At 40.4% G+C, this 15,146-nt stretch overlaps 2 protein-coding genes across 4 annotated transcripts in view; both read right to left on the reverse strand.

The window, feature by feature from the left end:
* Positions 1 to 11: 11 nt before the first annotated feature.
* Positions 12 to 1,993, reverse strand: LOC139103245 (uncharacterized). Its single transcript, XM_070657721.1, has 8 exons — positions 1,955 to 1,993; positions 1,559 to 1,832; positions 1,387 to 1,476; positions 1,232 to 1,323; positions 983 to 1,133; positions 586 to 724; positions 274 to 449; positions 12 to 94 (listed from the first exon to the last, which is right to left on the reverse strand). The coding sequence occupies exons 1-8, from the start codon at positions 1,991 to 1,993 to the stop codon at positions 12 to 14; spliced, it is 1,044 nt and encodes a 347-aa protein (XP_070513822.1).
* Positions 1,994 to 3,774: 1,781 nt separating this feature from the next.
* Positions 3,775 to 15,146, reverse strand: part of LOC139103306 (uncharacterized) — a 63,006-nt gene continuing 51,634 nt past the window's right edge. For 2 of the 3 annotated variants that reach the window (XM_070657829.1, XM_070657828.1), the window contains exons 2-10: positions 14,631 to 14,984; positions 12,514 to 12,650; positions 11,318 to 11,518; positions 10,571 to 10,914; positions 10,102 to 10,321; positions 9,565 to 9,870; positions 8,598 to 9,185; positions 7,673 to 8,403; positions 3,775 to 7,591 (exon numbers count right to left, since the gene is read on the reverse strand). In XM_070657829.1, the coding sequence (XP_070513930.1) occupies positions 7,216 to 7,591; positions 7,673 to 8,403; positions 8,598 to 9,185; positions 9,565 to 9,870; positions 10,102 to 10,321; positions 10,571 to 10,914; positions 11,318 to 11,518; positions 12,514 to 12,650; positions 14,631 to 14,973 (3,246 nt within the window). In that variant the 5' untranslated portion in view covers positions 14,974 to 14,984 and the 3' untranslated portion in view covers positions 3,775 to 7,215. Of the gene's footprint in view, positions 7,592 to 7,672; positions 8,404 to 8,597; positions 9,186 to 9,564; positions 9,871 to 10,101; positions 10,322 to 10,570; positions 10,915 to 11,317; positions 11,519 to 12,513; positions 12,651 to 14,630; positions 14,985 to 15,146 lie in introns of those variants that run through there. The other variant, XM_070657830.1, reaches the window with a different exon arrangement.

Here is a 15,146-nt window from a genome sequence, read left to right on the forward strand (position 1 = left end):
TCCTGTTTATATTAATTTATTGTTTTGCTGGCATATTTCTGATATAAATTCTCAGCAGCAGCAATCTTAGCGCTATCTTTCCTCCATCCTTGTCCTACGAATGATAAAAAGAACTATCGACAAATATTTAAAAATATCTTAAATTTCAGAGGGACGTATTGTAAAAATTATATATTATCCAGAAGGTAAAATGTTTTTTTGCGAAAATGTGTGCTGGTTTAATAATGCTTTTTTAATTAAATTATATTTTGATAAAATTAGGAAATAACGTACCGGTTCCAACGTAGCCTAAAGCCACACATTCAGCTTCGTACATGAATCCTTGATTTGTTTTCGAAGTGCGAACGGTATATTCCGGAATGGATTCTTCTTCCACCAGACACAACTTGTAAACTTTTTGCGATGCGTTCTTCAACTCGTCTTCATTAAATGCCATAATCTCTAACATCCTGATATAAAAAGAATGCATCGAGTTCTAGTTTACACGAAGTGGGTTGCTTTTTTGGGCGTTGTCCCCAGCAAGTTTTATATCATCGAAATTTTCATATCCTAATTTCTCATGGATTTTTGCGCCATTAAACTTACTCTTTCCTCGTAAAATCCAATAATTCGCAGCCCGTTAGCGGAAACTTCGTGCCATCCATTTGACGCTCGGCTATGATCCACAATATTTTTGCTGCCAATTTGTTTTTGGCCAGATCTTGGGTCGCGGCACACGACTTTGCTGGCACATTATCCAAACTATGTTTAACAACGTATAAAAAGGCATTTTGCACTAGCAATATTTTATACACCGGATTTATAAATGACAAGTGGCAACTGTTGAGATTATTTTTTTTTAAAGAATAAACCAGCAAGAATAATTTCTCCTTTTACAAGATAAAGAAAAAAGAAAAAAGAGTGATTCTCAACATGCATATGATAACGGCTCGGTGATAATGTTCTGTGCAATCTGTTTGCAGAAGCTATACGAAGTATTTACCGCGAAATCCACACAGGTCACCGTTTATCACGTACAGATTCGGTTTTGGTTTGTACTCGTATCGGATTGGCACTTTACATCGCTTTGCGTACTCCTCAAGGATAGTTAACGGCGAATTCGCAGTTTCCGTAGAACGCGTTTCAATGCTAGCCTAAATTATTTAAAAGTTTACCGTTTAAGCGACAGGAGTAATATCACGTAAAACCAAATTCACATAATTTTTTTTTTTATTTATAAGGTATTAATTACTTGTTTATTAATTTTGTCATCAACGTTGACGATCAAAGAAAGATTATCCATATTTCTGTCCATGTTAGCTTGAACATCTGAATCATCATCGTCTGAGGTAATTTAAGCAAATTTTATTTTGAGCGTTTCTGTTAATTGCGAAATTAATTTTGTACCTTCTATATCGTCTTGCCATTCTTGCAATACATCAGCTACGTTCATCCATTCTTCTAAACTATTTGTTTCAGCTATCGCTTGTGCTAGCCCTGCACACATAAGCTCGTTGAAGTAGATAGTATTATAGTATCTCTGTAAAATATTATTGTTTTATTCCAAGTCCACGCTTACTCTTTTCCGAACTAACACCGATTGTTTGGCCAGTGTTATCCGTGACGTTAGTATCTGATTTCTCCCGAGGACTCGTGCTTATTTCGAAATGTTGACCGATTCCGCCGGCTCTCGAGGGTGAATTCGAATGACATACGCGACGGAAATGTTTCTTGTCACCCTGAACGGATTGTTCACTGCAACATTGAGACTCTAAATCCGCCTGCTTTCCGCAAATTTCGTGCGCTGTAACTTGCGTCTCAGGATTTTCGGTAATCTCGCGATAATCCGAAGTCTTGGAGAGAAATAGGTGTGGTTGTAATTATTATTATTATTATTATTTTTTTTTTTATTTAACAGAGCGGGCAATGACAGCGTGTAACAATAAACGAGAAGTGTGCGGGAGATTCTACGTACATTCGTTTCTTCGGCGAACGATTCTATGTCGGATACCATCGAAATCGTTGCATTGGATTCCCGGGAATCCGGTGTGTGAAACGAGCTGGACGTGTCTGCAATATCAAATGAACGTCAGATCCCGTAGGAAGGAGTGGAAACTGGTATAAGTTAGATTGCCGTGTTGTAAATTTTAAATTTAGATTCGCGAAAATTTCAAAAATATTGCCAGTCGTATTTTCTAAAAAAAAAAAAAAAAAAAGAAATACAAATTTGGAATCGCGCGATACGAAAATATATTATGCGCGATAATTTGACAAACAAACCAGCGTACGTATTGCTACCGAAAACGGGAGTGCAGCGAATTTGACAAATCAGCTTACGCGATATTGCGTTGTGTCGGATTACAAATCGCAAATTTTCGAATAAGCGCTCTTTAATCATTAAATACTAGATTTATAAAGCGAAATGAAGCAAATGAAGGATTATGCCAGATAACAGTTTTAGTCAATAAGTCCGTTACACAATTGAAAGGATAAATGAATATAGGTCGCCCGCGCGCGACCGTACACTTCTATAAAAGATAAATCTTCCTCGTGAATAAATTATTTGTGTATTTCCCGTTCTATCATGTATACCATTAATTTAATAACGTGATAATTACAATGAGGTTAGCCGAGTGCGCGAATAAATGCAGGCTATTTGCATAATTGGATCACGCTATTGTAACCATTAATTTCAAGCTTAAGCTCGTTATTTTAAATACGTTTAATCGTAAAACATGTTAAACTGAGTGTGCTAAAACTCAGCCGAAATTGTTTGTTCGCCGTGTGCCCGAATGCACGGTGCGGGATATCGTCAGGTTGATGCCAAGCCTCGAAGTAATTCATACCGTTTCCCTGAGCGGAAGACGTCTTGAGCTGCTGCAGCAAATCTTCCGCCCGTTCGATCACAGTTTCCATCTCGCAGAGAAGCGGCGCCGCATTCGGGAATCGCTGCGTGATCGTTTCCCAAATGATCTCGGCATCTTCGACACCGTGCAGCGATTTCGGTGGTTCCAGCTTGTCGTGTATCACCGTGTCGGTGAACGATGCGTTCTCGCCGGACATTCCAAGTTTTAGTCTTCTCGCGATTCTGTTTTCGCGGTGAGATGAATATTTCATCAGGATCGACAATAAATCTGCCGCGTTATAGCGAGCGATTTTACATTTTTCGTGGACGGAAAATTGACAGACAGAAAGATGTCGGGAGGCAAACAACGTAGGAGCGCGATGTTATCTGGATCGCGATGAGCCATGCGGTATAATTTTTTTCTTTTTTTTTTTTTTTTGGGTCATATGAATAGAGGAGCAGATCGTTACAGAAGCCCTGCCGTTGATAGTCAGACGATCAAGACAGAGACATTTATATTGAAGATTTTTTAATAAAATCGTATTCTATTTTGGAGAACTTTATGAATATTCCCGCTTTTATTACGACACGATTGCTTTGCATTTTAAAATTACTTTTATGACGGTATGTATTTTAATATAGACTCTACGTCAACTTTCGAAAATTATAGCTTAGAACATTTTTTCTTTTTTATTTTTTCGTCTCCGTTTTTGTATAAAAGTGTTATTAAAATTTCTTAATAATTATTTTATTATTTTTTAGCAGAACTCATCGCTCATCACGACAGAATTACAAATAATGGAACTTTGGACATTGGACATAAAATTTTTGTGTTGATGTACTTATTCTTTGTGACTTCTAATAAAAATATATTAGGAGAGAAAGTCCTTTCGGAAAAAGACAACGGAACGATAATGAGTTCATAAATAATGCATTTCTCACGGTTGATCTGCTGGGTTTCTTTAACGCGATGGTATTTTATTAAAATTATAAACACGGGATTACAATACATCGTGTAACGCGTAATACTTGCTTAGAAACGTCGTTGAATCAAGGCCTCTTTGATTCAAAATTCTTTACCATCCACTTTTTTTTAGCTACGTGTGTGCGAGCCAGTGTGTGCTACGGCATTTTTTTCCTTTTTTTTTTCGTTTTTTTTTTCGTTTTTTTTTTTTCGTGTACGTTCTTACATACATGCATAGTACTATAATTTCGTAATCGTAGGACGCATTCTCGATTGAGCGCGACGTGGAGTCGAGTCGTATCGTGTAAATCTCGCGATGACTACACGTTCCGTAGTTTATAGATTCGTATTCGTTAAAGTAATTAAACACAATGCTGATCCATCTCGGCTGCAGCGACAAGGGTGCCTTGAAAAATGGACAACACTTCGACGCCGGGAAAGTATCGAGAAAATAATATAAATTTTCATGTTATAAATAAAAAAAACGTAAAAAAAAAAAAAAAAAAAAAAAAAACGATGCGTCCCACAATATTTATTACGCCGGTTTTCGTCGTCGAAGGACTTACGCGCTTACTTATTTATAGACTTATTTACCGTGAACTGCGAGAAAACCACCCGGACTCGAGAATATATAAAAAATTTCGTGCGAAACTCTTCTTCGTCGTTTTTCTTTTTGGCGGAACGTCATATAAAGAGAAACTCGGGGAGAAATTCTTTTCAAGAGGAGGTCGTTTCGCGGTCACTCCATGAAAAAATGACTTTGCTAGTCCAGTCCCCGGCTAAGACAGTAATAGATGGTGACCGCGCTTAAATTAATTTCAGACTTTCGATATGTTCGAGTTGAATTTTAACGTGTCTTTAATGTGGCGATCGCGCGATTAACACATCGAGCAGCCGAGTTGTGTGCACAGTCTCGCTTCTGATGCACGCTACATTATTTGCTAGTACGTTATTCGTTATCAGATTCCGTGTCTTAAAGAGTACAGAACGTCACATGCTCGGACAGCTCCTCGGGTAGAAAGAGACTTACAAAATTTTATGAATAAATAATAATGACGGCAGTATTCGTTGGCAGGCGATGTCCTTAAATAGTGAATTATTTACGGAGCAATTCATGAGACTGGCGGAAAAAAAAAGAAAAAAAAAATATCTTAACGCGACTGCTAACGTCTCTGCAGGAATTTTCAAACTGTGACGCGATAAGTGTACGTAAGTTCACAAAAATTTAATGGCTTTACTAATAATACCATGTCAAATTCTTTTTTGTCCAGTTTACATCGTTTTCCCGTAACAACGGCTCGCTGTAAGTCTACTTTAATCATATTTTTCTCCTCAAGTTTTCAATGAAATCCATCCCGAATTTGTATCACCCATCGTTCCGGCACGGTGATCTAATAATTACCGTTTAAGTCGCGTTAAGACATTTATCTCGCCAAGGAAAATTGCATCGAAGAATCATAATCTTCGGCGATGGTTTTTCGAGGATGCGCATATGCGAACGTGAAATTTACGCGAGAGATTTATTTCCGATTGTTGATACGCTTACTTCTATCACAGCATACAAACGTACGTTAGACGTGCTTTACCATACAGTGTCTATAATAGGCTAACGCGTGGAGACTGTTCGCTTGCTCAACGTTTCATTTGCTTAACGGGATTACGACGTACACGCTCCTGTAGCATCCAATTAATTACACGTGAGCATCTACGTCTCATTCAAGCCGCGCGTATCGATATCGAACCTAGATTAAATTATCTACGTACCATGTCGCCTTCCATAAATCTTATCAGCAAGTTCCAAAATCACAATTGGATAATATATATATAAAAAAAAAAAGAAATTGATTGCTGAATCGATGTTAAATGGAACGAGTCCAACGACCTGATCGTCGCATCGTAACGCGCGAACTTATCATAATCGTATAAGACGAAGTTATTAATGTATTATGCAGTATAATGCATTATAAGAAGTGAATAGCATCACAGATAATAACGATCGGATTGTAGAAAAGCATTTTGTGAAACGAAAATCGATTCGTACTTAATTATTGGATCTTTAATAAAGTTCATTGGAGCCGATAATTTGATCCTAATCGTAGTGCCAGTGTCAGATTGCGAATAATTACGATGTCCTCGATAGTCTATTCATCTCTAAAGCGATGAGATTCTTAATACATTTTAAATAACAGAAAAATAGTGCAGCTTAACACGGTGCGTCGCGGCAAAGGAGTCCAAGTCTACGACTAATCCGGCCGTAGACGAATCGCGTAAATGAACGAATAATTTGATGAAAAAGATAGGCTGAACGGGTGCGAAGCGCGCGAGTCCAATTGTAACGATTACCAAAGTAGATCGTGCGCGAACAATCACGATTTAATTCTTCATCGCGGCTATTTTTTTTTTTTTTTTTTTATCAATTTTTTCTTCCGGGGCTCATATAAGAACGCCGACAAGTGCGAATTATTGAAACGCACGCGAGAACGGAGGGGGTGCAAGTACGTACGACTTTTATCTCGGCACGTCCGCATGCAGTTATCATTCAAATGCCTTTCTCGTATCCTCACGTATCCTCTGTTCATCGCATCGTTATTCATATGTAAACTATTTGAAACGCTTTTAGCGGTTTAGCGCTCGTCCCATCGTTCTATTCTCTTTTCCGCTCTATCTCGTTACTTTTATCATCGTATTCGCGTCGTAGACGTTTACGACGCTCGCTCAATAACCGACAGAAAGTGCACTCAACGAAAACAGCGTATCCTACGTCTCTTATAAGCAATGCGTACGCGTAAACGCCAATTTCGCCACTCTTCGTCCACTCGCGCTTATCTTCCTTGCTTTCTCTTTACTCCTAAATCGTGTGTATCTAAACCTACCATGATACTGCGGTGTTTACCGTTAATGCCATAAACACGAGCGTACGAGGTGCGGTTGCATTTACCTTTTGACACAATTCTTTTCTGCAGGATTGTAAGCGTGCCCCATAACATTCACTCCCGCGCGACAAGCTCTGCTCAGTTATCGTCCACTCCAGTCAATGAATCGAACTGCGATCCGCTTATTCAAGACAAGCCGATCGTTATGATTCGATTAGAGGACTCGAACCCGACTGTGTTCACCACCAACCAAGTGGCTACATCTCGTGCGCTCGCTTCTATGCGCTTCAGATATATTCTACGGGATTTCGTACGATTACTGCGAGAGTATGTATACGTGTGTAGGTGTATGTGCGCGCGTACGTGCGCGCGTGAATTTGTATGCGTGTATGTGTAATGCGTGCCTTCAGGATAGGAGTGTTTGGCTGCCGTACACTCCGGTCCGTTACCCAGGGAACTGATGGGAAGTGGAGGAGAGAGGGCCCAGAGCGAGGTAGGCATTTAAAAATCATGACTATTCACACGGTGGTCTCAATATTGGCGATGGCGTATTGTCAACAAATACTGTCTTTCCCGTAATTCTCCAGGTACATTTCCTGGGGCGTGGCTAGGTTGTAACGTCCGCTCAGCCGGCTCCCGGTCAAGCCGTTGTTGTGGTGAGTGTGATTCACGTGAAGGTGATTAACGTTCAGAGCGACGTTCTTCTTCTTCTTGCGGGCTTTGTGCCGGTAAAGGCAATACTTGAGACAACCAGTGGCCAGCAAGAGAATTAAGAATATACCGAGGGCACCAGCGCCGACTGCCACGTAAAGCAGCGTTACTCCGAAACGATACGAGCAGTTAGCCTCTTCCTCGTCGAAGCCTGAGGGACAGTGGCGCACACCGTCGCACCATAAGACCGAGCTGATGCACGCCTGGATCTCTGGACACCTGATAACGGAAGAAGACAGTTGACTGTGTTAATTACACTTTCACTCATTTCACGAGACGTACAGAAATCGCACAACAAACCTGTATGGGCAATCCTCCGTGGGCAATACGGTGAATGCGTTCGCGCCCAAGTTAGATGTGGCTGGTAAACGTTTAGAGATCGCGATCCACGTGACGGCGTAGAAACCGGGTTCCCGTTGAAGAAATTCTACGACAAAACTGCGGGAATGCTGCGCCATCGCCACGCTCGCATTCACGACACTGTAATTCCAGCCACCCGAGAAGAAGTCGACGGTTCTGGCCGTGTCGGCGCCACCCTCCGGACAAATCACACTGCGCTCTTTTGTATTCGCGGCCGAGTAAACGATAATTCTGTTTTGCGTCGTGCACTCCATAAAGTTGTCTAAAGTAATACTGTAGCCGGCAGTTCTTAAGTACAGGAAATTAATGCGCGCGTCCTCGGGCTCGATCAGCCACGGCTCGTTCACGCATTGCGTTGCCGTTAGATCTTCCGTGTTCGTCAGAATTTCTTCCACCGAGGCCAACCCGGGTATTATTCGTGGCAAGGGGCTCCTGAGAGAGATCTCGCCGCTGGTACCGCGTAACCGTCGCTCTTCAAGTTTCGTTGAGCATCCGTGCTCGGTTGAATCAGCGTTCACCGGAACGAAACGGTATTCTCCCTCAAAGAAGAAGTCTCGGTAATCCTGGGTAACGTTCATGAGCGTAATAGAGAACCTGACCTCCACTACGTTCGAGGTCAGAGTTCGTACGACGATCTTCTCGCTCACGTTTGAGCACAAACAATCGCGGAGCTGAAAACAGAAAATTACGGTAATCATAAATAGAAGAATTAAATTACAATAAAATAAAAATACTTAACTATTTATAAATGTTTGAAACTTTAATGTCAATCATCTCAGATAAATATTTAAAACAATTCATTAAAAAAAAAAAATTTTTTTTAATTAAATTCAATGAAAAAAAAATTTTATTATGCTACACGTACCAGTTCGACTCCTTGCCAAGGATATTCAGCGACGATGAGGTCCGCCATACCGAACTTTCTAACATCCGCCATACGGCGATCACACGTCCATCGAGTCACCAGTGGGTCTACATAAGACGCGCAGTTCTTGCCACCAAAGGAGGCTCTGACGAAGGACAGTTCTATTCTGTGATCAGGATCGGCCTCAAATCTATACACGCAGCTTAGATTTTGCGCCCCGCCGCGACCGTAGAAGAAGACGTTTTTCGGCGACGCAAATCTCCCGGCGTTGGACGATAAGGAAGATGAAGAGGATGATGAGGACGATAAAGACGACGTGGAAGACGTGGATGAGGCCGACGGCGTCGAGGTGAACACGTGGTTACACGAGATGGCCTCGTGGACGAACTCGTAGCGTAGCACGAAACTTATTGGATACAGGGCGCTACCCTGGCGCAATATGTGCTCCAGGGTGAGATCGCGGCCGGTCGACACGTAACTCTCCGCGAGGCTACATGGCCGCGTATGACGGCTACTGTTACGCAGCAGACTGTGATCACAGAGTCGCGGTATGTCGTCCTTACAGAACTGTCCCATCAGCGTAATATTCTGTGAAATTAATTACATAGAAGATGTGTCAGATAAGAAGCTGAGTGCTTGTCGACGCGACTTAACGATAATTGTATCGAGTGTTACATTAGCACGTAAAAAATATTTTTTGATGTTACTATAATAATTATATCCTTAAACTTCTTTTTTTTTATCGAAGAGAAAATTTTATAATCGTTATATTCCTCTTGCGAGATATTTGATTATCCAATTCTTGCTCGCGGAATCAAAGCTCCCTTTTGAAAATTTGTGTTTATATCTTTATTACTTTACTAACAAAGTTACTTTAGTAACGAAGTTATATTACTTCAGTAACGAAGCAAGAAAGTTGCTAAGTAACAGACTTTGCGAGGAAAGGGTGGTACAATTTGGTACGTACTTTTCGGCTGGAAGCAAGTTTGTCCACTGTGATATCACCGTCCCATATCAAAAGCTTTGCATTGCAATCAGCGGCAGTGTCGATACTTGCAGCGGCTTCCACGCTGGCGGCGTAATACTTAACGAACGATAACCAAACGATTTCGTTGACTTTCCCTTGGAAGTGATAACGGCAAGTTGTGTTCGGCGGTAAAGAGTGTTTCGGATTTTCCAGAATCCCCGACGAGTTTTCATCGCCGGATATATAAAAATCGCAGTTGTCGTTTTCCTTTACGAAACTCCGAGACTTTTCGTCGACAAAGATCACCTGCACACGCGTGAATGTACGCGTAAAAAAAAAAAAAAAAAAAAAAAAAAGACGATATTAATTAACTGTCGGAAATATTTAATTTCAATTTGTATTTAAATTAAACTTTACAATTTAATTATTCGTGTAATCAGAGTGGTTGTAAATAATTAGTTTTATAAATTGTACCTTTCACATTTTTGCAACTTTTTCGTGACGTCAAGTAATAAGATTACAACGCTCGAGCATTACCTGAACTTCGAGTTCAAATCCTGGCAGAAAAGACAGTGGTACTGGATGAAACGGATTGTCGTACGGGGACGTGTGGAACTCTAACAACATGGTATTGTGACTGCTGATGATATCTGGCACCGCATCTCCTCCGCACAGCCTTACAAGCACTCGGTCTGAGGTTGAACCTCCGTCATATACCGTTAAGTAATCCTGCACGACGTTGCACTGATCCCACACCCTTGAAAAGCGCGCGAATTTTACTTGGAAAATACATTCTCTGTATATTACTGACATTGGTCCTTCCGGAATATCTTTACTTCTCTATCGCAAAAATTCTTGTGCAATGTAAAAAAAAAAAAAAAAAAAAAAGAAAGAAAAAAGAAAAGAAAAAGATGAGCTCAAGTATTGGCGATACGTTTAATATTAATTCGATATTCTAATTCTCAAAGTATTAGGTTTATTAGCGTCATCGACATTGGCGATTTACCTTAGCACTCGCTGACTTCTGTCGTATTTTACGACTTGGTCCTTAATGTGTATCTTGTGACTGTTTCGCTGACTAACGGCGAGCAGAGCCCGATGACCTACCGGCGCGCGGTTTTGCTCCACCCGATAGTAGCAAGTGACATTCCTGGGGTAAACTCCGGGATAATTCGGCGACTGCAGCCGGCAGGCTCTAGTATCGCATTTGGTGAGGACGCGATCGCAATACGTGCCGTTCACCAGCTCGCCACGCCATGTGGACATGCTGCTGTTTCCGTATCTGAGATGCGCTTCGCTTCTTCTCAGGAACTTGTACGACAGCTTGAAGTCGAAGTTGTAGCCGATACCCTAAGACACGGAAAAATTCCCCGAAATTGTGATAGCGATCGTGACGCGTCGTTCCTTTTACTTCACGTTGAATATTCTCCCAGTTGGGAAACTTTTTTCATACTATCTCCTCGCCGATGCGTTTCAAAAATTTCTCTTTACGACGACAATTTGCAGTTCAATTTTACACACAATAAATTTATAATATTAAGAAAAAAAAAGAAAGAAAGAAAAAAAAAAGGAAGGAAGAATAGAAAAAGAACGATATTTCTATTCTGGAAAAAAAAAAGAAAAAATCCGATTTTCAATATCGTTATTTAAATTAAAATACCGCCAGGAAACAACTTTGATAAAAGATCCATGTTTCCGCGGCGTTTGTGGAAAATCAGAACGCGCATCCCCTTAAGCTGACGCAATTTCTTACCTGCTCTGATAAACGTAGTAAATATAAAGTCAGATTGATGGAAGGAGTTTCGCTGTAATAGACGGTATATCCCCACGCGCTGCCACACCATTGTCCTCCCGTCGCAGGACGACCTTCTTCGCGAATAGTCATGAAACCATCTGGACATCCTTCCGACGTAAAGGATAGAAAGCGGCCGACCGTGAAGGTATCAAAAGTTAACTGTAACACCAGGGACGAGAGAGAAGGGCATTATTCTAAAAGTTATGAGCAAGCGAGTACCCGTGAACTGGCTAACGATTTTTGTTGGGAGTAAAACTAAAGATAAAAGTTAAAACACAGTTATAATACGCACAGACCCTTCGCGATAAAAGCAAATATTTCTATTATAATCCCGTTAATTATTACGCAACGCTACATTCAGCTCGTGTTACACTGCAAATTAATGAAATACACTAGTAAGAGGAAATTCTACCTCGTTCCTGTGATATAAAAATATTTATATATATATATATAAAAACGTAGTTTATCATATATTTCATAACGTAAATGTATAGAACATATTGTGTCATGATAATAACCAATTTTTTCTTATTTTTTTGTTTTTGTTTTTTTTTATACTTAAAAATCTATTAAAACTATTGTAGTTTCACGATAAATTTGACGAAAAAAAAAATTGTTCAATATTCTTTGATTTGCAAATGCTGAATTTCATACAAGAAAACTGCCGCTTGAAATATTTAGACAGCCCCGAGTATTTTTACACCGTCGGATCATTTGTGCTTTTATTGTTCCGAGATTTATTTGTCCTCCATCCATCGATCGTGAAAACTTTATACTCTTGACCGCGCTTGATTGTGTTCCGCTAACAAAGTAAGTATCGATTTTATCATTGCGGAGAGATATAATAATCGGTGTGTCAATATGAATCAGGCTCGAAAATATATATATACCTGACGGAAACTTGCGGTTCGGAATCAGAGATCGGTATAGAGTAAGCGTATTCCGTGATGGCGAGCGCGGTGTTTACTCAGCGCGGGAGTTGATTTAATTTCGCCAATAAACGCGATAAGAATCGTAAAAGCTGGGATATAAATTATTATCCGGGCTCCGGCGCGGCGGGTCGGCCCGCTGTCTGTTCCGTGACAGGCTCCTACGCCGCCGGGTGGGCACCAGTCAGCATTATTTTCTACAACTACATCATTTCTACGTCCAACCTGGACTAGATCCCCGAGATCAGATCCGGCGGCAGTGAAGTTGAGGTGACACAGGAATGGCAGTCGGTCCTCCCTTGGCCGGCGGATTTCCACCCTGTAGGTCCGGCCGACGTCACCGTACAGCGTCCGATTGCAAGCTGAAACGTTTGTTTGTCCGTTTCTTTTCTCCACTGTGCAATAATTACGCGCGGAAAAGTAAACCGCCTCGTATAATCGTGTTATCGCGCGACACGGTAAAATAATACCCGGCAGAGCTTTAACGCCTAACTAAGCGCACGGTATATCCTTGCACATCGGACCGTATAATGTTCCGATTGCAAGCGGAAATGCTTCCGTCACGTTATGATCGTGCCGCGAAAATTTATCCTGGGATATTTCAATACCCCGTCACGATAATATTTATGATACGGTCGAGAGATAAAATATATATATTATTCGAAACAAAATACTAACTCTATCCTAACTACTCCCGCAGCTTCCTGCACGCGCAAGGTCTACCAGTAAACCGGAATGTTTTCATTGCGCAATTATTATGCACGAAAAATAAATCCCGCGGTTATAATTATGCCAGATTATAACGCGATATAATAAAAGAAAGAAAAGTTATTTTGTAAAATATATAAATACTCATAAAAACTTTACTTCTCTCTTTCTTGCGCGTGCACAATGTGCGATTTTGAATCAATGACTTTCTTCAGCCGTGTTTGTCAGTGAAACATTTGCGTACGGTCAAATTTACAGATCTCACATTTGTATTTACATTTAATACATCCCACATTTCTCTATCTATATTTGTCTTTAATAAGAATTTAAGCTAGATGTTTAAAAAAAAATAAAAAGTTTGTCGAGAAATTTAATACAAATATATTTTCAGATAAATCGCCGCGAATCGATTCGAAGTAGCTTGAACATTTGCCCGCCTGTGATTCAAGATCATTGTTATTGATTAATAAGAATTCTGATTGGAACTCCTGCACGTATTTATCGGTATTCCTCGTGTTCTTATTTCACGGCCATCGCGAGCAGAAAGTATATCTAATTATTCCAGGTAATTAGCTTGCTTGGGCCTGCGTACATTTTAATATGCAATTTGAAATTCTATGAAGGAATTGGATCATGAATACTATAATGAATTCCTTCTATTATGTTACGTTTCTATTGAAATGTGTCGCATATATTATCGAAAATTAAAAATTCAAAGGGATGAAAATGTGATATTTGTATAACATAATTATATTTGAGCTTTGCAAATCGATTAAATTTCGTATGAAGTGATAATTACTATTATACCAATAATAATCGTACAAATTATTTACCTCATTAAATTATTAAATAAAAATTATTCGACTACGGGCTTGTATATTAATACAATTCATATGTCGGAACAAGTACACTGACAATACTTTGTGTTCTCGATGAGTTTTCTATAAAAAAAAATTTTTTATTTTACTTTATTTATTTATTTTATTTATTTTCTTTTTTTTATTGACATGAAATAATAACACGTGCAGTTAAATAATTATCGCTCTAAAATTATCCGCTTGAGTAAGCGAAAATTTTGTTTCTGGTTTAATGTGTATGCAATATAATTTGTAATATTTTCAGCATATCAAATGAATAGCCAATCACGCATGACCAAAAATATTTGTAATTATTTTTCGCTACTTCTGAAATTGCTATAAATACATTTTATGTATGTATTGTTTACCCAATTAACCGTTGCTAATATGAGATATATATTTCCGACAACGGGAAAAAGCTTTTCAATTTTCAAAAACAAAATCTCTGATCCACTTGATGAACATAGCCTTCCACTTCGAGCTCGTTACATTGCTCGATAACGCTGCAAAATTTCGCAATTTAACGTGAGAGAGAGCCGCTAGAAAAGTCTTTAAACAAACCATCGGGATCGGTGCCCGACTTTACGTCTTATAGTGACCTTATATGATTTTTCAAGAATCAAAAATGCCTAATAAAAAGGCAATCGGGCGGGAGTGAAGGGCGGGGGAGAAAGAGAGACAGAGTGAAATACCTAACCTGCGCGTATTGATTCGCCCCGGCGGCGCGGCGACTTGCTTTGTTCGACGTCTCCGTTCGTTCGCGAGGGGGATACTCACGGGTGCAATATCTCGGCTCGTCAGATTTGTCGTCGCAGTCATTCTCGCCATCGCAGTACTTGTCCTGGGCGACGCAATGTCCGGTCGTGTCGCATCGGAACTCGGACGGCCGGCAGAGCGGCTCCGCGTTGCTGCTCGCTGCGGGCTCCGATGTCGGACCGGACGTGGACGAGCTCGACGACGGCGAGGACTCGGGTGACGTCGCGCCGGAGTAAACCGCGTATCCACCCGGGTATCCGGAGTAGTCCGATGACGAGATGCCGGGATGGTAACTAGTCGAGCCAGCCTCGATCGAGGCCGCAATCGCGGCTGCGATCAGCAGCAACCGCCGACACACCAACATGCCCCCTCACCCTGCAAAATAAATTAAATTTCCCCAAGTTTGAATAACCTTCATATATACAGAGGCAGATTCAAATGCATTGTATTCTAATTCCATTCTCGTCATTCGTGAGATTCAACGTAACGCGATGATCGAAACGAAGTTCCTTTAACTTTATATGAGCGCGGAAAACG

The sequence above is a fragment of the Cardiocondyla obscurior genome, linkage group LG06, assembly GCF_019399895.1.
Source record: "Cardiocondyla obscurior isolate alpha-2009 linkage group LG06, Cobs3.1, whole genome shotgun sequence".
Classification (NCBI taxonomy): domain Eukaryota; kingdom Metazoa; phylum Arthropoda; class Insecta; order Hymenoptera; family Formicidae; genus Cardiocondyla; species Cardiocondyla obscurior.